Source organism: Rhinatrema bivittatum, chromosome 4 (genome assembly GCF_901001135.1).
Source record: "Rhinatrema bivittatum chromosome 4, aRhiBiv1.1, whole genome shotgun sequence".
Taxonomy (NCBI): domain Eukaryota; kingdom Metazoa; phylum Chordata; class Amphibia; order Gymnophiona; family Rhinatrematidae; genus Rhinatrema; species Rhinatrema bivittatum.
In genome coordinates this window covers 384468115-384491776 of record NC_042618.1, presented here as the reverse complement: position 1 = coordinate 384491776, position 23662 = coordinate 384468115, and the positions used below count along the sequence as shown (strand labels likewise).

Sequence of the window (23662 nt, the reverse complement as noted above, 5' to 3'; positions counted from 1 at the left end):
TGTAGCCTGAGGATCACAGGAGAGAGCAGAGACAAAGAAAGGGAGGGAGGGGGCTACTGCTGCTCATGGGGCAAGAAGGAGGGGGAGAGCCAAAGAAGGTATTGCCGCTGGGCAGACAGGAGGGGGGCTGCTGCTGTTGGGGGAGAAGGGTGGAGAGGTGACTCCTGCTGCTGGGCAGGGGGGTGGTGCAAAGGAGGCTACTGGTGCTGGGCAAGGAGTTAATTGGGAGAAGGCTACTGCTACTAGGAAAGGGTTTCTAGGGGAGAGGGGAATTCTGTTGCTGAGCAAATAGTTGGGAGAGAGGGACTGCTGAGCAGGGAGTGGGAGAGAGTAGGCTGCTGCTGCTGCTGGGCAGGGTGTGAGGAGGATAGAGGGGGAAGCTGCTAGGAGGTGCTGGTGAGTAATGGTGAGAGAGAGAGAAGGGATGCAGGGCAAGGAGTGAGTGGGGGAGAGAAGGGGAATGCGAGTTAAGGAATGGGTGCAGGTTAAAGGGGGATGCAGGGGAAGGAGTGAGGAAGAGAAAGGAGATGCTGGGTAATGGGTGAGGGGAGAGAGAAGAGTGTGATTTGTTGGAACTTCTGCCACCAGAGGGATCGGTGCTCCTTTGCCAACAGTGCTGTGCCAGAGCAGCCTCTGGGGGTAATTCTGAATATCTGCCCCAGGTGCCTCTGTATCGCTCCATGGTGAGACCGCACCTTGAATACTGTGTACAATTCTGGTTGCCGCATCTCAAAAAAGATATAATTGCGATGGAGAAGGTACAGAGAAGGGCTACCAAAATGATAAGGGGAATGGAACAACTCCCCTATGAGGAAAGACTAAAGAGGTTAGGACTTTTCAGCTTGGAGAAAAGACGACTGAGGAGGGATATGATAGAGGTGTTTAAAATCATGAGAGGTCTAGAACGGGTAGATGTGAATTGGTTATTTACTCTTTCGGATAGTAGAAAGACTAGGGGGCACTCCATGAAGTTAGCATGGGGCACATTTAAAACTAATCGGAGAAAGTTCTTTTTTACTCAACGCACAATTAAACTCTGGAATTTGTTACCAAAGAATGTGGTTAGTGCAGTTAGTATAGCTGTGTTTAAAAAAGGATTGGATAAGTTCTTGGAGGAGAAGTCCATTACCTGCTATTAAGTTCACTTAGAGAATAGCCACTGTCATTAGCAATGGTTACATGGAATAGACTTAGTTTTTGGGTACTTGCCAGGTTCTTATGGCCTGGATTGGCCACTGTTGGAAACAGGATGCTGGGCTTGATGGACCCTTGGTCTGACCCAGTATGGCATTTTCTTATGTTCTTATGTGCAGAAAACACTGCTTCCGGCACTTGCTGCCTCTAGTCCCAACCTGGTACCTTGGGGGGGGGTCCCTAGAAAATTACCACCGAGGCACGCTATCAGGGGAGAGGGATCCATTCACAGATTGCAGGTCAAATCCGGGCAGAGGAATCATGCAATTGAGACACAGATCTTTCCATTTTTATAAAGGGTTTTCCAAAAGGAACTCAGTCATTTGAATTAAATGTGTGTCTTAGAATACCCTGGAATCACCATTAAAGTTACTGTGAGCATATCTGAAAACATCTGGATGTGCGCTGTCATCATGGAAATGCCATGAAAACAGCTTTTAGGAGCTGACTGAAAACGGCAACCGAAGATGTCTTACTATAGAGCTGTATATACTTTGGAGATTATAAAAACAAATGCCATCTAATATTTATATAAAAGAATGTGCTCATTTTCTGGAAAGGAGAAGGTACCATGCATTAGGAAACTATTGAGTCATTCATGGTGGCTCATTATTCCCTCGTTGGGCTTCAGCCCATGTCCCAGGATCTGCCCTTGAGTCCGGCTAACAAAGAGTCAGAAGAAAGCCGCACGTGATTGCCAGTCCTTGACTGTCTGTTGAAATCCTGTTTTAATAATGCCCTTTTGCTCTCTGCCAGATTTTGAAAATAGTAATTATGCAAATACCATGTTCGGAGCACATTACAGAGATTGCCTAACATACCGATACTGAGACAAGAACATTTCACAGGAGGAAGGAACAGAAAACAAACATTAAAATATAAAAAATATTGTAAGCCTCATAAGGCAATAGACATGGACTGTGTTCACCAATTATCTTGTTGTTCCCTTCCTCCACAGGCCCCGCCCCCCCCTCCCCAACCGCCACAATTTAAAATAATACATTTACTATAACAGATTTGGCATGAAAATGGACATTCTGAGATTTAAAAAAAACAACATAATATACATGTTGTTGTGATAGTTACATGCACTGTTTTGGGGCCAACCAGAAAACTCTGTAAAAAAGACACTTGGAACCCAAATGGTATTAGGCCTATTGTAACACCTCAGGAGTGTGGACTTCGCTGTCCCCTATCAACACAGTACTAAATCCCAACATCAAACAGTAAGGCAACACTGCAAATATTGTACCAGGCCCTAAAACACTAATACACCTCCTATCAGGAAAACAGAACAAGCCTGCTATAGGTCCCTAATGAGAAACCACACACTAACAGAATACTTCATCTTAGTCACATATGCAGAACCCAGTCAGACCCTCACTAAATATAGAATAGAGAGACCATAAAACATAAACAGAAATGGGCAAAGACTGAACTGTAAACTGCAACAAGGCAGACTCTGTATACAGTGCAACAATAGAAAAACAGAAACATTACCATTCCTCATAAAAGATCCAACAATAAAATCTAGAAATATAAACCATTAATAATAGTAAAATCATACTACTAAAAGAATTTCAAAACTCTCTCCCCACATTCTCTCTCTCACAGACACACACACATATATGCTCTCTTTCCTACTCACATGCTCTCTCTTTCACATACACATTCTCTCTCTCTCTCCTACATGCTCTCTCACACATACACATATGCTTTCTCCCCCACATGCGCTCTTCTACATGCTCACACACACACATATGTTCACTCTCTCCCCCACATACTTTCTTATGCTGAAGCATGCTCTCTCTCCCTCACATTCATACACACATACACATATATACTCTTTCTTCTCTTCCCGGAAGGTACAGGAGGCAGCAGCAGCAGCTTTTTTCTTGGGCTCCTACAGCATCTGGAGGCCTTCTCTCTCTTCTTTGTGGAGCAAACATGGCTCCTCTCTTTGACCACCTGGTCTGGCTGCTCCTGCTGTTCTCTTTGGCTGCCCAAGTTGACTACTGCTGCTCCCCTCTTCAGCCACCTGGGCCGGCTGCTCCTGCTCTTCCTCTTTTTAGCCTGGAGGGCCTGCCAATGCTGCTTCTGCTACTCGAAACTGGGTGGGCCCAGTCGACGCTGCAATGCTGTGACCTCAGAGAATTTATTAATGACCCCACAGGGCCTATACTTATTGCTCTTTCCAACTGCAATGATTGGGCCTCCTTCTACCCGCTCACGTGGGCCCTCAACATACTTCTTCTTCCAGCCCTCTCCAGCGGTTGCTATCGCTGTTGGGAGTGTTGCTTCAACAATTCTGAGCAGGGCTGCTGGAAGTAGTAGGTGGTTGCCCTCAAATCTGTGGAGCTGTATGCGATCGCCTAGTTCATCAAGTTCATTTAGTACTTCGCTAAGTCCACCATCCCCATTCCCTACATTATTTTCCTCACCTGCCATTCTGTCATCAGTACTGTCCACCACTCTTCAACTTCTACATTTTCTTCCTCTTAAACAGCCATCTCCACTCTCCCTGACAGCATCTCATTCTTGTCACTGTTGTCACACCTTAGTCCCAATCCTGGCCCTCCAAGGCAACTTTCACCCCATCTGTGCATATGAAACCAGTACCTTTCCAATCTTATCACAATTCCCCTTCTCCCTCCCTCTTCTCTTCCTTTCTTGTGCTCCTTGTGAAATGCCCATTGTATTTCTACATTCATTACCTCTTTATCTCTCAATAGTCTTCATCTTCTCACCTTGTCTGGCTTTTCCCTAAGGACTCTGCTTCAGTTGCTGCTCTCTGTCATAGAGGTTACCTTTTCTCCCATATACTTTGCACAGTAGGCCATGGTGGGGATGGTATTAGATTTCTGCTCTCCCCCTCCTGTAGTTTTCAACCACTTCTTCCACTTTGATACCACTCTTTTTCTTCCTCTTAGGCCCATTCCATCATCCACCTATTCATTCCACTATCTCTCCCAGGAGCTGTCATTTATCGACCTCCCTGATAAAGAACTTTTATTCCTGGTTTCCCTTCTTCCTTGACTCATCTTCCACTACTCTTATACTTGGCAACTTTAACCTCCATGTTGTTGATCCTTCTGACTTATATGCTTCAAATCTCCTTTCCTTAACCTCCTCATTTGATCTCTGACTCTGCTCTATCACCCTTACTCACAAACATGGCCACTGCCTTGATCTAGTCCTTTCCTCCTGCTGACTCAGATTTCGCCACCTCAGGTCTTTCTCTCTCAAACCATCATTTGATAACTTTCACTGTAAACCACCCTCCCCCCTAACCTCATCCAGTCACCATCCAGTCATCTCCCCTTTCCCTCATTACATTGTCTGTCAGTTGACGAAGTAGTTTCTTCTAACAAGACTATACTCTCTTCTGATTTAGACACATTTACCCCCTCCCCTTACTCAACCTGTAAGAGGTAACAAACCTTTGCTCACCCCTAGAATTCACTTCTTACATTCCTATACCCGCTCTGCAAAATGCCTCTGGCTAAAATCCTGTGTCCATGCTGACTTTATACTTTTCAAAACATGCTTATCTCTTTCCAGTACATTTGGCAAACTGTCTTGCATCCAACCCTTGCCATCTCTTTGCCACACTCAATTCCCTCCTGAAACTTCTTTCACCTCCCTCCCCCATCATTCTCCCCAAACTATGGCTGACTAATTCCATGACAAGATTCACAAAATTAGTCTTGAGTTCTCAACCATTCTATCTTCCTCTCTTCTATTTCATTCCTCTAACCTTTCTCTGGCCTCAGCCACTCTCTCCTCCTTTTCTGAAGTCAAAGTAGAGGAAACTATCCATCTTCTCTTCTCCTCCAAACTCACTACTTGTTCCTCTGACTCCATTCCCACCCAGTTCCTCAGCTCTATTTCCTCTGCAGTTATCCCTTCCATCTGTCACTGTTATAAACTGGTATGTTTGTAGACCCTGGATCATGGTGAGAGATGACGCCACCCACAGGGAGGAGCCCTGTGGGGACTCATCACGATAGGCGTGGCCTCAGCTGAGACGGACATAATAGCAAAGAGACTTTATTGTACTGGAACATTGAGGAAACCCACCAAGTGGGAAGAGAGACACAGTCCAGAGGAAAAGGTAGCTCAATGATGATATCCCCGGTAGTGGCCCGTGAGGCGGGGTATGCCAGGGAGTTCCTCTAAAGATGTAACTTCTCAATGTGGATCCGGTAGTGGCCCACAGCGCGGGATACACCAAGAATCTCAGGATAATATTGAGAGAAGAGCTGGAGGTCAGCAGACCTGAATAGGTGATGGTACTCACTCTGAAGTGTGCAAGGAGGATTGCTGAGGCGAGCACGGTAGTGGCCCGAGGCACGGGGTACACCGGAGATTCCGTCAGCAGAAGGTAGCGAACTCAAAAGGCTGAACCAGACAAAGTCCAGAGTAGATGAAGGAGACTCCAGGCAGGAAGGCCCTCCGAGGAACGGATAGCCTGAATGTGACAAGGCCCCAGAGGAGTGGGTACCTAAGGCGTTCGAGTCTCTGAGTCAGAATTGAGCTCAGCGTAGCGAAGCGAAGCATCTCCGAAGGAGTGGAATTCAGCAGGAAGGAAGTCCTTGCTAACTTGTAGGTAGCTCAGACCGGCTGGTTCAAATACAAGAAGGCAGATGACGTCATGCGGAAGGGACGCCCCCGAGGCTCCAGCCATGATGTGTATAAGATGGGGCTTGGCATGCGCGCGTGCCCTAGGTAGCCCCCGATTCAAGATGGCAGACGGGAGTGCCCATGCCGTCCCAGGAACACTGAGGAGAGCGGCATGCAGAGGCAGAGGTCGCCAATTATCCGAGAATTACTGATGCAGGGAAAAAGGAGGTGAGCAACAGAAGTTGAAGCCGTCTGCGACCGACAGGCGCAACAGTCACATCCTCAGTCTATCACTTTCTATGCTACAGTCCCTGCTGCCTTCAAACATTGTGTGATCACACCACTCCTCAAAAAACCTTCACTGGACCTTAACTACCATGCCAACTATCATCCCATCTCCCTCCTCCCTTTTGCATCCAAACTACCTGAACGTGTTGTTCGCTGCCACCATCTTGACTTTGTTTCATCTCATGCTATTCTTGATCCACTCCAGTTTGGTTTTCACTCTCTACATTCCACAGAAACAGTACTTGCCAGTCTCCAATAACCTGTTTAATGCTATAACCAAAGGCCTTTACTCAACCTTTACCCTTCTTGACCTATCTGCTGCATTTGACACTGTTGATCACAACCTATTCCTTGATAATCTGTCCTCACTTGTATCAGTCTTCACTCTTCACATCAATTAAGATCTTTACAACGAGGCTTTTTGGATGACCCATCTCTAAAACGTGCTCACTTATGCCTTACAAGGGAATCTGCATTCTCTATCACAGCTCCAATTCTACAGAATTCTTTTTCCATGGAACTAAGTCTGTGTTTGTTTAAAAACATTCAGAGGTGTGTTAAAAACTTTCCTGTTTAAAAAAGCTTATTACTGAATGGGGTTAGGTTTAGTATTTAAAGCTTCTTCACTATTACAGGATTGTTCAGTAAGCTACCTTTCTTATGTTTGTTTTTCATTATATATTTGGATTTTATGAATGTTATTTTGTATGTCACCTAGGCCTTTATTGTATTAAGCGAGTAATTCAGGACTCTGTCCTATCTTGGTTCTCTTCTTACCTCTCCCATCGCACTTTTAGTGCTTCCTCTGACAGATCCTCTTCTACTGTCATACCACTATCAATTATTCTGCCTCAGGGTTCTAACCTCGGCTCTCTTCTGTTCTCTCTGCATACTCATTCCCTTGGTGTTCTGATTTCCTTTCATGCTTTCAATATCATCTTTATGTTGATAAGTCCCAGATTTAGCTCTCTACACTAGAAATTTCATCAGGAATCCAGTCCCAGATCTCAGCCTGCTTGTCTAACATTGCTGCCTGGATGTCCCACCACCATCTTAAACTCAAAACAGAGCTCCTTAGCTTTCCCTCCAAGCCAACTTCCCCTTTTCCACCTTTCTTTATTTCTGTGGATAACACTGTAATACTCCCTGTCCCTTCAGCCCATAACCTTGGCATCATCTTCTCCCTCTTCTTCTCTACAGATATGCTAAAATGTGTGGTTTCTTTCTGTGTAACCTCACCAAAATGTGTCTCTTCCTTTCTAAACACTCTACCAGAAGATTCTCTATTCACTCATCATCTCCCACTTAGACTATTAGAACGTGCTCCTCCCAGGTCTCCCAGTGAGCCATTTCTCTTCCCATTGCAATCCATTCAAAATTTAGCTGTATGACTTACCTTTCATTAAAGTCACTACACACAAATCACCCCTTTTCTCAAGTTACTACATTGGCTCCCTATCTGTTCCTGCAATCAGTTCAAGCTCTTCTTACTCACCAAAAGAACCTTTACTCTGCATGTTCTCACTGCTTTTCCTCTCTTATCCTTCTCTACAGCCCTCCTCATGCACTTCGCTCATCAGGCAACTCATTTCTTTCTATGCCCTTCTCCTCTATCACCAATTCCCAACTCTGTGCTTTCCACCTAGCTGCACCATATGCTTGGAATAATAGGCTTCCTGAGCTGGTGCATCATGCTTCCTTTTTTGCCTTATTTAAATCTCATCTAAAAACCCATTTTTAAGGCTTCTTTTAAATCTTAATCCCTCTTACAGCTTCATTAATTTTTAACAATTTTCTTAATAACATTCTCAGTCTCTTTTTTGTCATGTATGCTTGTCCTGATTAGTTTGTAAGCTCTACTGAGAAGTGACTGCTCTTATGTTTTTGTACAACACTGTGCACCTGCAGTAGTGCTACAAAAGTGCTGAGTATAATAGTAGTAGTAAAGGAACAGGAGAAAATTACTAGCCCAAAAATATATAAATATATAAAATATAGTTTATGAATATTCTGTATATTAAAATGTTTATATATAAAAAACGTTGTGTCAGACGGTCTATCTGAAATGCTGATAAACCCTAGAAACAAACATGAAAAATGAATGTGAGACAAAAAAAAGGTTGTCATTAGCCTACTGCCAATTAGTGTACCAACAGTTAACAAGAATCGCTATCGATCACCCCCATAATTTTCCAACCACGTTTTACCCCACTAAGCGAAGGGGCCGTTTCTCCTATGGACAGCTTTATGTAGCGCTCTCTAGTGTTGGGCAACGGGAGAAGTCAAATATACTATTGCAGCCAGACGAGACTGTCAATGTAGTTTATGGAGAGATTCTCTTAAGTTTCCATATGCTTTCAGTTAATTAGTTTATAAAAAGAAACAGTATTTATCTTTTTCACTTTTGTGTGATTTTAATATTTAAATAATTCATGCACCCGAGCTGCACCAGGTACTTCCGGGTAATAATTTGAGCATGATTGCGCATGCGCAAGTTCTAATGTGCGCACGGATCCCAGCAGGAGAAACAAATGCGGAGTGAGAAGGACGAGAGAGAAACTGCTGGACCGGTGGTAAATGCATGCTGCTGCTGCGGCTTCACAGCAAAAGTCAGTGAGGAGCCGGCAGAAACAGGCAAACAAAACGTTCAAACTCCTACCAGAGCTTTACAATATCCCCGAGTCTGTGACGGCATGAAAAGGGGGAGGAGGGGTGGCAGCAGGTAGAGAACCAGCCCGCAAACAAACTCTGAAATTTGAGCCACAGGTAGCGGCTCACGTGGGCAAAACAGTAGAGGGAGAGCGGACCGGATAGGCGCAGATAGTGTGTGCAAGATGAAGAAAGGGTCTGTAAGTAGACAGGCAGTAGGAAGGATAACAAAGTGTGGAGTGCAATGCGAAAAGAGTGCCCGCACTCCTGCATTCACCCTCACATACCCACAGTCCTCCCCAATGCATACAATCTACAAACGTGCCTCTTCCCCCACCCAACACCATTCACCCCCACACCACTCACTACAAAAACACAACCTGAGACACCGCTCCGAAATCCCCACCCACACAGTCTCACCAGCTACTCATTCCATATGTACTACCAGAACACTTGCAACAGTCGCCCCTATACACTCACCCTCTCACGCCATTGATACCATCACCCACAACACAACCTGTACGTCCACCTCCACACAACCACCAACCTTGTTGCAACACTCTGCCCCTTCCCTGCAAACCTATTTTCCCACCCCCACATACACTCCACAAAAGACATACTCTCACATATCCCCATCCACACACCCCCTCACTGTAGACACCTATACAATGCACATCACTGGAAACCCTGTCACAACACTCGCCCCCTTCCCCACGCACACCCACTCACTTCTTTCCACCATCTACTCAACCCTTCAGACCATTTACATTACCATCACACATCACCCACACATGCCCCTCACACCTCCACATTTCTGCAAACCCAGTTGTAACACTCAACACCCCTGCATGCCTACTCATCGCTAGCCACTCAAACACCCACAACACTCCACACCACCCAAACCACTAAAACATATCGTCACATACATATCTCTCAGCCACTCACACCACTCACGCCCTCCCAGCAATGACACATACATTGTCATTATCCAGCGTGGCTCTCTGCTTCAACGGCATGGGAGAAAGACTGATACATCACGCATTTCCAGCATAGCTCTCTGCTTCAACGGCAGGGGAAAAGAAAAACTGATACTTCACGCATATCCAGCATAGCTCCCTGCTTCAACGGCAGGGGAGAAGAAAAACAACCAATAAGGGCTGTATAACATAGTCTGGGTAAAACAAATAAGCATGGGTGTAGCTTACTTATTGCGGCGGTTACTACCCCTACTACCCCTAACTAATCAAGCTAGACATTTCACTTGGATGCAGCTCCATCACTGCTCTCTACATTAATGGTGGGGGTGGAAGGGAAATAGAACCAAGAGCTAAGAGAAACAGATAAGTATGAGAGAAAAAATGTGTGAGGCTTGCTGGGCAGACTGGATGGGCCGTTTGGTCTTCTTCTGCCGTCATTTCTATGTTTCTATGTTTCATACACCCTTCATCTCCACTTTAACCCTCCCATCTACGCCATAGACACACAACCACAAGCCCAGTAGCAACACACCAACACACCCCACCCACTTAGCCCTCACACCACCACCACCACCATCTTCACACCATCAACGCTCACCCACATATACAATATATCCTCCCATATAACTCCCCCAAATACATACACACCCCCCCAGAAACCTCTTCCACAAATCCTTTGTGCCACCATACTCCACTCCAAAAACTTGAACCCAAGATCAGCAGCGCACCTGTGCATGCACAAGCATAGTAATGCTTATCTGGAACAGAAGGCCACAGCAGCACACCACTGATATTGGTGCAAGAGACCTTGGGAAACGCAGGGCCAGGGCTAGCATAATCATCACTGTTATAGTGGCAGGGGTGGGGGGAAGTAATAGAGAGGTGTCTCGGGTTTTCCGGACTCCACTAGAGGAAAAGAGTGACTGGTGAGGTTTCCCAGGCCCACCAGTAGCAGGAACGCTTAGCCAGAGGTGGAAAGAGGGGAGGGAAGGAGGATTGGCATGAGTTAGAGGAGTTAAATGGGAGATAGGAGAGGGGGTGAGTTACAGGAGTGAGAGGGAAGGGGTGAGGGAGGAGAGGGAACATGGAAGGGGACAAGTGGAGAATATGACAGGGAAATTGCATGCATACACACTGTTCCATTCCCCCCCCCCATCACATCCTCCATACACCCACACCCTCACTGTGCCCCCCACCCTCACACAAACTCACCCCCCACACCCACCCATTCTACTTACATACCCCACCACCCTCACACTCCCCCCTCCTACATACATCACTCCCACCAAACATCCTCTCACACACATATACATAGGGGGAGGAAGTGGAGAGTGGTGGAGGGTAGAGCGGGTGAAGGGATAGATAAACCACTCCAGCATTCATCCAACTGCCTCAGCCTCATCCAGCAAAAGATTAACACAACCAAACATATTAGTCAGACCCCCCCAAAGAACACTTCCACAATCCATTACCGCCACAACTTCATAGGACACCTGGTACTGACAATCTCATCAAAGCAATCTCCCTAGTACAACCATGTTACTAGGACACCCAATACATATAATACATCACAACACCTGCTTCAAGATGAAGCCTACGCTAAGATATCGACCTATAACTCGTAGAAATCTAACCCCTGTAATGATCTCACCCATTACACAACTACTTGGACTGGCTCTATTCACCTTATCACTCTTCAATGCCCAGTCAATCACTAAAAAACCCCACATCCTTAATGACCATTTGCTAGATACCGGACCAGACATCTGTGCCATCACAGAGACCTGGTTAAAACCCTCAGATACAGTCTTATTAAATCAATTGCCTACACAGATTTATGATGTCTTCTCCTTACCCAGAAAGAAAAAAAAAGGAGGAGGTCTCCTAATAGCTGCAAAAAAACTTTTTAACCTCACGCAACAACCTTTCTATACTATACCCAAACTTGAGGTAGGCTTATTCAAATCTAAGTCGCTTCAAATCCTCCTCACCTACGCTCCTCCCGGACTTTTAGATCAAGATGCCTTTCCTATGGTAGAAGTTATAGCCAAATACTTAAAACCAGATTCTCCTGCCATAATCATTGGAGATTTTAACCTCCACATTGATGCCAATCCTCGATCGTCCAATTGAGATGCTTTCCTATCAGCCCTCTCAGACATGGGCTTCAAACAGCACATTAACCAACCAACACATAAAGCAGGTCACACTCTTGACCTTATCTTCACAAACTCTAATCTCACTCCACTCTCACCTCCCTTATGCCTCCCAGTCCCATGGTCAGATCATTTTATGATCAACTCCACCTTCAGGTCATTGACAGGATTGACCACACCTCATCATCCTACCACTCTATACTACAGGAAAACATGTCCTTCAGAAGATCTTGGCAAATCCCTGATCAGAAAACTTCCTAACTTGGATCTTTCCAATCCCAATTCAGCTATCACCTCATGGCAAAACATTACCGAAATGATAGCCAATGATTTATGCCCACTGTCAAAAAAAAATATAAATCCTTCTCAAAAAAATAAGCAACTGTGGTTCTCAAACGAACTCCGCACTCAGAAGCAAAATCTAAGACGGAAAGAAAAAGAATGGAGGAAGAATCCTAATCCCCTCTCTCTTTCCATATACAAAACAACTCTCCACCATTACAGATCAGCAACACTTCGATCAAAAAGAGATTTCTATGCTTACCGTATCCATGACATGCTGTATGATGCGAAGGCCCTCTTCTCTTATGTTTCGGAATTTACCAAAACGGTTCCTCCTACTATCCCTGACGATACAGCCCAATCGAAGGCCAATGACCTGGCCTTATTCTTTCAAAACAAAATCACAAATACCCTGGCCAGATTACCTACCAGCCCAAATCCTCTTCTTCAGGACACAGTTCTCCTACCAAACACAGACATAAGATTGGACTCCTTTGATCCTACCCACACTTTAGAGGTAGAATCCCTGATAAAAAGAATGAAACCTTCGACCCACCCACTGGACCAAATACCTTCTAAGTTACTGATTCTCATACCAGAATACATATCCAAATATCTGGCCGATATCATCAATTGTTCCCTTTCACAAGGAACATTCCCGGACGTTCTCAAATTGGCCACGCTCAAACCCATACTCAAAAAATCCAACCTGGACCCGGAAGACCTCAACAATTACCGCCCCATATCAAATCTCCCATTTATAGCTAAGATCATGGAGAAAATTGTAAATAAGCAACTTTCAAATTACCTAGAAGACCACAACATATACTACACATGGCTCAATATGGTTTCTGAAAAGAACACAATACTGAAACCCTCCTCACCTCTCTCCTGGATCAACTATATATTGGCTTTGATAAAGGACAGTCGTTTCTCTTAGCTCTCCTCGACATCTCCGCGGCTTTTGATACGGTAAATCACAATATCCTTCTAAACCGGCTTTCAGACATAGGAATTACAGGTTCAGCCCTCAGATGGTTCGAATCCTTCCTTAGCAATAGAGGCTATAAGGTAAAAATCAAAAACAAGGAATCTCCTCATACTAATGCTCCTTTTGGCGTCCCCCAGGGCTCCTCCTTATCACCCACCCTGTTTAATATCTACATAATTCCCCTCTGTCACCTACTCTCAAACTTTAAACTCAAATTTTATATTTACGCAGACGACGTTCAAATTTTAATCCCTATATCCAACTCACTGGACTCAACACTCAGGTTATGGAACTCTCATCTACAAACTATAAACCATTACTTATCCAGCCTCAACCTCGTGCTCAACACTTCTAAAACCGAACTCTTGCTAATTACTCCAGAAGGCAGTCCCATACTACTCCAATCACAAAATATTCCACATATATCACATGCCAGAGATCTTGGAGTCTTAATCGACAATCACCTGAACCTAAAGCATTTTATAAAACACACTACTAAAGAGTGCTTCTACAAGTTACAAGTACTCAAAAAACTCAAACCGCTCCTATTCCATTACGATTTCAGATCCGTCCTCCAAGCCATTCTGTTCTCCAAGATCGACTATTGCAATTCCATTCTGCATGGTCTTCCAGCCTCTACTATTAAACCTCTCCAGTTGCTACAAAATGCAGCGGCAAGAATCTTGACAAATACCAATCGGAGAGAGCATATCTCTCCCATTCTAAAAGATCTCCACTGGCTCCCAGTAAACTTCCGGATCCTTCATAAATCTCTCACAATCATTCATAAAAATATCCACCATCAGACCCCTCTGGATCTGCTTCATCCTCTCAGACTGCATTCGACGGCCAGGCCTTTAAGGGATGCCTACAAGGGATCTCTACACGTTCCTCCAATCAAATCAGTGTACCACGCAAACATCAGAGACCGGTCATTCTCTACCGCAGGCCCTTCCATTTGGAACGCCATGCCCCCGGACCTCAGACTGGAGACCTGTTTAACAACTTTTAAAAAAAAACTAAAGACATGGCTGTTCAGCCAAGCCTTCCCCACTACAAACCCCATTGCCTGATCTAGAATTGTCCACCACCCACCTATTTAAACAAATTTTCCATATTTCTCATGCATAGTATTTATTAAAGAGGTTGGCTCCTTGCCCCCCTCTTTTGTATATAGTATTTATTTATTTACTTTTTTCGTTCACCCCTTCTTTATTTCTTACTCCAAGTTAAGGCATCCTTGTTATAATGTAACTGTATGCTCCTTATCTCTTGTTGATTGGTTAATTATATTTTCTGCTTAGTTCATTGTAAACCGAGTTGATTTGATTTGTATCAAGAAAGTCGGTATATAAAAGCCTTTAATAATAAAATAAATAATAAATAAAACACACAGACACTACCTCCCAGTTCTAGCATACCTGCCACCATCTTCCTCCATCCACCTGCACACACACACACCCACCCTACACCAGCACCACTTCCCCATTAAAATCCTACAGCACTTCTTGCCTTCACATCACTTTCCCCCACCTACATCACACTCCACACACACACACACGGGGGGAGGAAGGGGGGACAGTGGAGTGTGAGATGGAAAGAGTGCGCGCACACACACACACACTGCCCCCCCACACATACATACCCTAACCACACCACTCCCACTTCTCCACCTCTCCTACTTTACACCACTACTACCCCCCACATGCACCTCACCTATACCAACCCCACACACACAGAAATAGAGGTGGAGAGGGGAAGTATGACAAAATAGAGCATACGAATGGGAAACAGTGTCCCCATGTGCCTGCACACACACATCTGCCCACCCCTATACCATTCGCACCCCCACATCGGTGGGGTTGGCAAGCAGGGGCACAGTTTCTAGTATAGTAACACAATACTAATATTTTTTAAATCAAAATTTGTGCATTTCTAACTTTCTGGAAATGTCGTAGTTTAAGAAATATTTCTCATTTGTTTTAATTATTTGGCCATAAAAAATGTGATTTTTGTCTGCATCTAGATATAGAAATGTTTAATTAACAGAATGAGATTTCTGATCTTTTATAGGAGTCCTCTCTCCTGACCTCTGCTCCTCCAGACACAATGGCTCGTTAATGTTGGCAAAGGGGAACTCCTCCCACCCAGATCAATGAGGAAGGTGAAATGGAGAACCATGCAGTCGGCATTAAGATGTAGAAAAGCAGAAAAAATTGCATGGTGGCAGCTCTGCTGTACTATTACTCTAATAAAAAGTAGAAAGAAGATAAAATGTACCATTTTGTCATAAGCGTGTTGAAGGCTTTTCTCTGTGTCCATTAGAAAAAATAAAACAAATCTGCACTTACATGATAAATACATTCAATCCAAACAGCTTCCCATAAAAGTTCATAAACGTAAGTGCTGAATATGTAGCCATGTTAGTGCACAGAGCGCATGGTTATTCGATACTACTAGAGATGAAAAGGAAGTATTGGTTATTCATTGTATTTCCAATAATCAAAAACTAGATGACTTCCAAGGAATCCAAAAAATCTTTTATTGTAAAGACCCTTATTTGGAGGTTTGTTGGTCAATAATAAAGCTATGTGAAGTGCAGATTACAGCAGGGAATGGAACATGATCATATGGCAGGGAATGGAACATGAACATATGGCCTGATTCTTCTTGTTCACCTGTATGATAATGCCAGAAATATTGCAGTTTCCTCCAAGATACCCATTCAATGCCATTGGCTGATTGGCTGGCAGAATCCACCACAGTAGCTGAATTCATCTTCCCTCCTTCCCCAGGCCTTTATGTACTACCTCAATGCAGGGGCAGCTTTACCAATAGGCAAAGTAGGTAAGAGCCTATGAGCAGCTGCCTCGCCTGTTTCAGTCACTTGTTCCCTATCATCAGCTATGGCACCATCATATAATGAGGGATGGAGAGGAGAAGCGAGGCACAGCTGGCTGTCCATGTTCCTACTTGTGACCGGGGTATAAATCTGCTGCTGCCTCCACAGCATGCCTTGTGGCCAGCTAGTTCATGTTCTTGCCCTTTAATAAAGATTCATTGCATGAAAATGTGCTCATTAGTTCATATTTCCCGATAAATACTTTAAAAAACAACTATTTCTTTAAAATATTTATAACAAGCCATCTCACTAGAGATGCTCAGGACATGATACAACATAATTAACATTACCCAAATGTATAACATTCTCATACAATCTTGCAACACCAAATTGACTGCCTGACAAAAAGTTGAATCCATCAACAATAGGTCATACAGAAATATAATGGACAATAAAGTTTATTGTACTACACTTTCAGCACTATTGTCAAGAAGCTGCGCATCCAGTAATGTTTTAGAAACTTTAAATAGTAATAGGATATGTAAACGTTTAGAATAGAAAAGTAATAAATAATCTACAAATATTACCCAGTACATAAATTCAGTGATGTACTGATGGGGGTGGGGAATTTGACAAGAAGCTAGCCATAGATTAAGAGTAAAAGGGATACTCTGGGATGATAAAGCCATGGTAGAAAAACTAAATTAATTTTTTGCTTTGGTCTTTACCATACACACACACACCAGATGCATTCTTAGATGGCGATGATTCACAGAAATGAAGCATATCTATCATGGTCTGGCAGGCTGGAGTCAGGGAGCACCCCTGCAAGAGCAGTGCAGGACTGGACTAAGGCTAGTCTGCCTAACCAACCTCCGTCCCTGCAGGGTAAGCCCTTGGGTTTGATAGGACTTTCCTCCAGCAAAACATCATGGTGCAGACACAAACTGGAAACTGAGGTCAGACACAAGCTGGGAACTGGGTGCAGGCACAGGCTGGAAGCTGGGTTCAAGCATAGATTGGGGGCTTCATACAGACAGGGCTGGGCCAAGGACAAAGGCAAGGCTTAGGAGACAGTCAAAGAGTGAACTGGGCAGGGCAGAACAAAAACAGGACAGAGAACAGAAGAAACAAGGCCCAGAGGTCGCTATGCAGAAGGTCCAGAGGCTGCTAAACAAGGCAGAAGGCCCGGAGGCCAAAGGATTAGGCAAGGTAGAAGGCTCGGAGATGCACAAGGTAAGGCAAGGCAGAAGGTCCAGAGCCACAGGGCTAGGCAAGGCCCAGAGAGGCAATAAGGCAAGGCAGGAGATCTGGGTAGGCTGCAAAGTAAGACAAGATAACCAAGTAAGAGTGGCCACGTCAGAGAGCTGAGGTAACTCACTGAGGAGGCACTGAGGTATTGAGCAGGCTGTGTCAAGTAGGGTTGAGGCTGAGGTGTGGTGTGACCAGTAAGGAGGTAACTAGCAACCCTGTGAATGAGGATCGCTGAGGACCTCTGGTGGAAGGAAGATTGCACAGCAGGTGGAATCTTGGCATAGGGAGACTGCATAGCAGGCGAAACCGTGACAATAGCACTGTGAAAATTATAGAGGTAATAGATCAAACTGACAGAGTAACAAATCAACAAACCTGCAGCTAGTAATCTGTAGTCAATCATTAAAAACAACCACAGTACATGAAGGCTGGAAGGTAACCAATGTAATACCAATTTTTAAAAAGGGTGTTGGGGTGATCCAGAAAACTATAGATTGGCAAGTCAAGTTGGTGCCAAACAAAATAATAGAAGATATTCTTAAAAGCAAAATTATTGCCTGTATGAATAGACTTGACCTATTGGGGAGGAGCCCACATGAATTTAGCAAAAGGCAGTCTTGCCTTACCACTCTAAGGGATTTTTTGAAGAAATAAACATGTGGCTAGAGGAGAACCGGTCGATATAATGTATCTGGATTTTGAAAAACTTTTGACAAAGTCCTAATTACAGACCTCATGAAATGGGGTAAGAGGTGATATCTTATTGCGGCTTGGAAACCAGTTAAAATATAGGAAACAGAGTAGGACTAAAGGGACAGTTTTCCCAATGGTAAAAGATAAACTACTGGTGCTAAGACTGTTTTATATATTCATAAATAGTCTGGAAAAGGAAAGGACAAATAAGATGACACAAATTTTTTCAAAATTGTTAAAGCACAAGCAGACTTTGAGGGACTGCAGAAGGAACCTGCAAAATTGGAGGATTTGGAGGATTGGGCATCTCAATGGTAGATGAAGTTTAACTTGGACAAGTGCAAAGCGATGCTCATAGGGGCATAAAGTCTAACTATAGGTATACAGTGTTGAGTTGCATGCTAGACATAAACCACTCAGATAATCTTTTTTGGCCAGTAAGCAGTATAGAAATATTTGTGAATAAATTATTTTTTATATAATTACAAACAGTTCTAAAGTAACATTAAGTTGCATTACTGCTACTGCATTCCCTTCTGCTAGGAATACTTTTTAGATAGCATTCATCAGCAACCAGTTTTCATCTACTTTTGTGTTCTAGACTCCAAGCCTTTCATGCTGTCTCAGGAACATTATGGTTTTCTTACTAATCTTAGGAATTTCTTGCAGCAATTGAAACTGAGTTGTTTTTTCTTCCTCTCCATAGAGAAGTTGGGGGAGGGGGGGGGGGGTTGGGGATTGCAACACCCTATGCCATTGCACCATCTGTACCCGCATGTGATAAAGATAAATCATCATTTGCTGAAGATCCGAAGCCTAAGACCTTGACCTATAATATGAGGATTGAGCAATGCAAACCCTATACCCTATTCATAAAGAAATTTCACAGAAAGGTCAGAATGTGCACAAACCTTTGCCAAATAGACCCCTCTGGTTAACACCTGTCAAGGAAGAATTATGAAGGGGATTTTCATTTGCATTTCAAGTTGGGGAAAGTCGACCGCATGCAGTTATAAAAGGCTTTCACAGCTACTGGCCAATACCATACAATATATGTGAAGCTACATTAGTGTTATTATGGAGTCAAAGCTACTGCTCGTCCTTTTACCTCTCTTGGCTCTGCTCTTAACTGCCTACAGTGTAGATGCAGGTAAGTCCACATTAAGTGGCAATGTGTTTACATGTGCATATTATATTATAAATATCAAATCGTATTCGGCACTTATTTGTTTCAAGTTTTAGTAAATTTTCCCCTCATCTCTATCCATTTAACTAGTGAGGGGTGAACCTTCTCTAACCCTTTTCAAATCCAAATTCAACTCAGGAAAAACCCCATTTTCTTGGACAATCAGAGTCTGCATCAACATAATTCAAATCTGACTCTGTTTTATTTTTTAAATCTAGATATGATCAGATTGCTTCTGATTCAGGTGAGCATTTTCAAAGGGGGGAGAATTAAAATTTTAAATACCCACAGGGTTAAGTTTTCTTGGGCAGAAGAAGAGTCCTTCATTTCTTTTTGTCTTCCTTTTTTGCTTTGCTGTTTTTTAATTTTTAACAAAAATAAAAAAGCAAAACACTGACATAAACATCAAACAAAAAAAATGAAAAAATAAAACTCCACAAAGCAAGGTAAAAGCTTTTTCATTCACATCACTAACTGAAAGGAAAAAGTATTACAAATAATATACACTAAGTGCATGATTCATTAGGTTTATACTCCATAGACAGAGAATGGAAGGAAAACCTTAATGACTTACCCTCTAAATAAGTATTTATTTATTTATTTATTTTTATCGAGTTTTATATACCATCGTTTGGTTTCGCCATCACAATGGTTTACAAAGTTTCAGTGTTTAACAGAGTTTCAGAAATTCACTTGCTTGTTTTCATTTATCATTCCAGAACTTGTCAAGAGATCAGAAGCCTCCAATTTCCTGGCTGGGAACCGGAGAAGGAAGCGCAGTTTATATGAAGAATGTTACGTTGAAGGCTGCAGCTTTGAAGAAGTGTTTGAGTCTTTCGGTAACCAAGAACAGGCTGTAAGTAAATAAAAACAGAATATCTCAAATCCAAAAAAGTCTTAAAATCGAACAGCTGAAACATACTGTAAATGCTCTGGTTGTGAGCCCTTTTATTGCTATTGTTACCAATAATTTTTATCTTACTACTTGATGTATGTATATGTAATAATGTCCAAAAACACACGAGACAGTCCATTCTCAGTAGAGCTTACAGTGAGGCTGTAGGCTTTTAGACTGAATTTCAGCAAAGCCAGAGAAGGGAGCATGGCACATCAACTCAAAAAAGTCTATTTCAAACTTATGGTGCATCACAGTGGAGAGTTGGGAGTGGAGGAAATGAGGATAGATAAGAGTGACTCGCTGATGAGCAGAGGGCATGAGGATTGTAGGGAGAGATAAAAGAGTAGCTGCTGCAGTGAAGGCTCATGTAGGCGAGCAAGAAGAGCTTGAACTATGCAAAAAGAGATAGGAAGCCAATGTAGTGACTTGCCATGTTACATGGGTGTTGTGACATTGTCAAAAGATAAGTCTCTCAGTTGAATTTTGGATAGATTGTTGTGGCGAGAGATGGTTCACTGGGAGGTCTGTGAGGAGCAGGTTTCAGACATCTAAGCGAAAGGTGGATAAGGGTTCTGGTCGCGGGTTCAAAAGGAAGGGACAGATTTTGGTGATGTTATAGAGAAAGAAATGACACATTTTAGCAGTGTTTTGGATATGCAGGGCGAGGCAGCCACTTCAGATATCAAAAACGACCCCCCCCCCCCCCCCCCCCCAAATTTCTCTAGCATCCACCTCACCCTGCTGCAAAAAGCACAAAGGACTCACGCAGAATTACCCCCACGCAGAAAATGGCAAAGATGGAGGAGACCTCGGCGTGTCGCAAGCATAGCACGTCCCAGTCACAGCAAAGATGAAGACCCCGGGTGTGCTGCGAGCGGAGCATGTCTCACTCACGGCGAAGATGAAGGCCCCAGTGAGAGTGAGTGTGTGTAGAAGGGTGTGTGTGTGTGTGTGTGTGTGTCTCTGTGTGAGACTGTGAGCCTGAGGGAGGGGTGAGAGAGCATGTGTGAGGGGGTTGGGGGGGGGGGTTGTGAGAGAAAGCATGTGTGAGTGTGCTTGAGTGTGGGTGCCAGATAGAGGGAGCCTTTGGGGGACAGAGAGGGGTGGGGCAGGCAACAGAAGGTTAGCGCCATCTCATCTCTCGCCTCAGGCAGCAGATTGCCTTGAGCTGCACCTGTGGATATGTGAACAGAAGTTGAAAGAGGAGTTGAAAATGACCTCAAGGTTACAGGCTGAGGGGACTGGGAGAATGAGTGTTATCCACAGAAATGGAGAAAGGAGGAAATGGGGAAGTGGTTTGGAGGGAAAGACAAAATGTTCTGTCTTGGGTGTTGCATTTAATGTGGTGGTGGGATATCCAGGCAGCAATGTCAGACAAGAAGGTTGAGATTTGGGATGGGATTCCTAATGAATTTTCTGTGTAAAGAGGTAAATCTGAGACTCATCAGCATGAAAATGATACTGAAAGCCATGAGAAGAGATCAGAGTACCAAGGAAATTAGTTTAGAGGGAGAAGAGGACCCAAGTCAGAGCTCTGAGGCACACCAATTGATACGTGGGAAGGTGGTAGAGGGGGATCCACCAGAGAACACACCAGATGAATTTTCAAAGGAGTTACCCATGTAACATACTTTCGTAGCAATTTTGAAAAGCCATTTAGCCGCGATATGTGCACTTAACACAGGTAAATCCTATGGACAATTCAATGGTGTATATTGTAGCAGTTTTCAAAAGCCCACTTACATGGATATAGTGCAGTTATATATGTAAAACCCAGTTTTAAGCATGTAAATGTTTCTGAAAATCAGGCTCCAAATATGCAATGGGAGAGATAAGAAGAATACCAAGACAGGAAGAAGTCTGAGAATTAAAGTGAGAACAGAGTATCACGGAGTAGGTTGTGATCAACAGTGTCAAAAGCACCAGATGGGTCAAAGAGGATAAGAACTGAATAAAGACCTTTGGCTTTAGCCATAAACAGATCCCTGGAGATTTTGGCAAAGGTTATGTCTGTGGAATATAGAGAGCAAAAATCAGACTGTAGTGGATCAAGAATGGCTTGAGATGAAAGAAAGTCAAGACAGTGGAGGTGAACAGCATTTTCGAGTAGTTTGGCTGCAAACAGAGGAGGGAGATGGGATGATAGTTAGCAGGGCAGGTAGGACCCAATGAAATCAGGGCTTAACTTGTAGGGGGGTGGCCAGAAATGCAATTCCCGGCACTTCTTTTCAGGCTTAAGAGGCAGATCAGCAGGGGTGTTCTCCAAACCCTTACCTCCAGGTACTTTGCAGGGCAGAGAAGAGGAGGGGGTGAGCCTGGAGTACACAGAGAAGAGAACAGCCACTCTGCTCCCTAATCCAGTCCCTCCCCACCACACAAAAAGGGGTTTAATTAGCACAAGTTTGAAACTTGTGAGCAGCAGTGCAAATTGTCTTCGTCCCTGGCTTTGATGAATGTCACTACTGCTCACAACTTTCAAACTTGTGCTAATTAAACCCCTTTTTTACTCCATTATCAAGGACATTATTTCTGGCAGAACAACCTAGAGTGGCATTCTGCCATCTTTTTTTCTGGGATCCAAGAAAGTGGAGCAGAGCTGGCAATGTATATCAATTCTGGCATCCCCATCAAAACAGCAAAAACAACAAAACAGAACTACTCATCCTTTCTCCTCCTAACATTCCCGCACTCAGCCTCTCTCCCCCCTCGCTACCCTGCTGCCCGTCCACTCAACTGGTCCGCAGCCTAGGCATCTGGATAGACAACCACCTTAACCTCAAAAAATTCATTTCTGCTACTATAAAGAGCGGATTCTTCAAACTCCACACCTTGAAGAGAATCAAACCATTACTACACACTTCCGACTTCCGAACAGTGCTACAGGCCATGATCTTGTCTAAGCTTGACTACTGTAACGCTATCCTCCTAGGCTTACCAAAAAATACCCTTCAAACCTTACAGCTCCTACAAAACGCCGCCGCCCGCATTCTCACCAACACTCACCGTCATGACCACATCACCCCAGTTCTTCAATCTCTACACTGGCTCCCAGTAACCTCTAGGATAATATATAAATCCCTCACCCTGATACACAAAGCCATCCACAACCAAAACATGCACTGGTTCCCTGAACATCTCTATCTTTCCAGTCCAACCAGACCAACTAGAAAGCAACACCAGACCAAACTCCTGACTCCCTCCCCCAAACTCATGAAGCATGTCACTATTAGAGATCGATCTTTCATCATAGCAGGAACTTCCCACTGCAATAAAATGCCCCCCCCCCCCACCTACGCCAGGAACCATGCCATAAAAAATTCAAACAGAATCTTAAAACCTGGCTCTTCAAACTAGCATACCCTGAATGACTGACTGCCTCCAAAGGTATATACCCGAACCCATATACCCTGTCTAACTGACACACCTTAATATATCTACCTTAACTACCCTCCCTTCTCATTCCCGCTTCCTCCTACATCCCTTTTCCCCCGTATCCCTCCCCCCACCTTCCCTCCTCCCTTTCTGATATCCTTCTCCCAAACCATTACCGCCTATATTCCTTTTCTCATGTTAATAGTAAATAGTTAGTCTTCTTTTCTTTTCTTTTTCTTCTTTTCTCATGTTAAGAG

At 43.9% G+C, this 23662-nt stretch overlaps 1 protein-coding gene across 3 annotated transcripts in view; it reads left to right on the top strand.

The window, feature by feature from the left end:
* FAM107A (family with sequence similarity 107 member A) overlaps positions 1 to 17643 on the top strand; it is a 144239-nt gene extending 126596 nt beyond the window's left edge. For 2 of the 3 annotated variants that reach the window (XM_029600984.1, XM_029600983.1), the window contains exon 7: positions 15234 to 15453. In XM_029600984.1, the coding sequence (XP_029456844.1) occupies positions 15234 to 15249 (16 nt within the window). In that variant the 3' untranslated portion in view covers positions 15250 to 15453. Of the gene's footprint in view, positions 1 to 15233; positions 15454 to 16748 lie in introns of those variants that run through there. The other variant, XR_003856613.1, reaches the window with a different exon arrangement.
* Positions 17644 to 23662: the final 6019 nt, after the last annotated feature.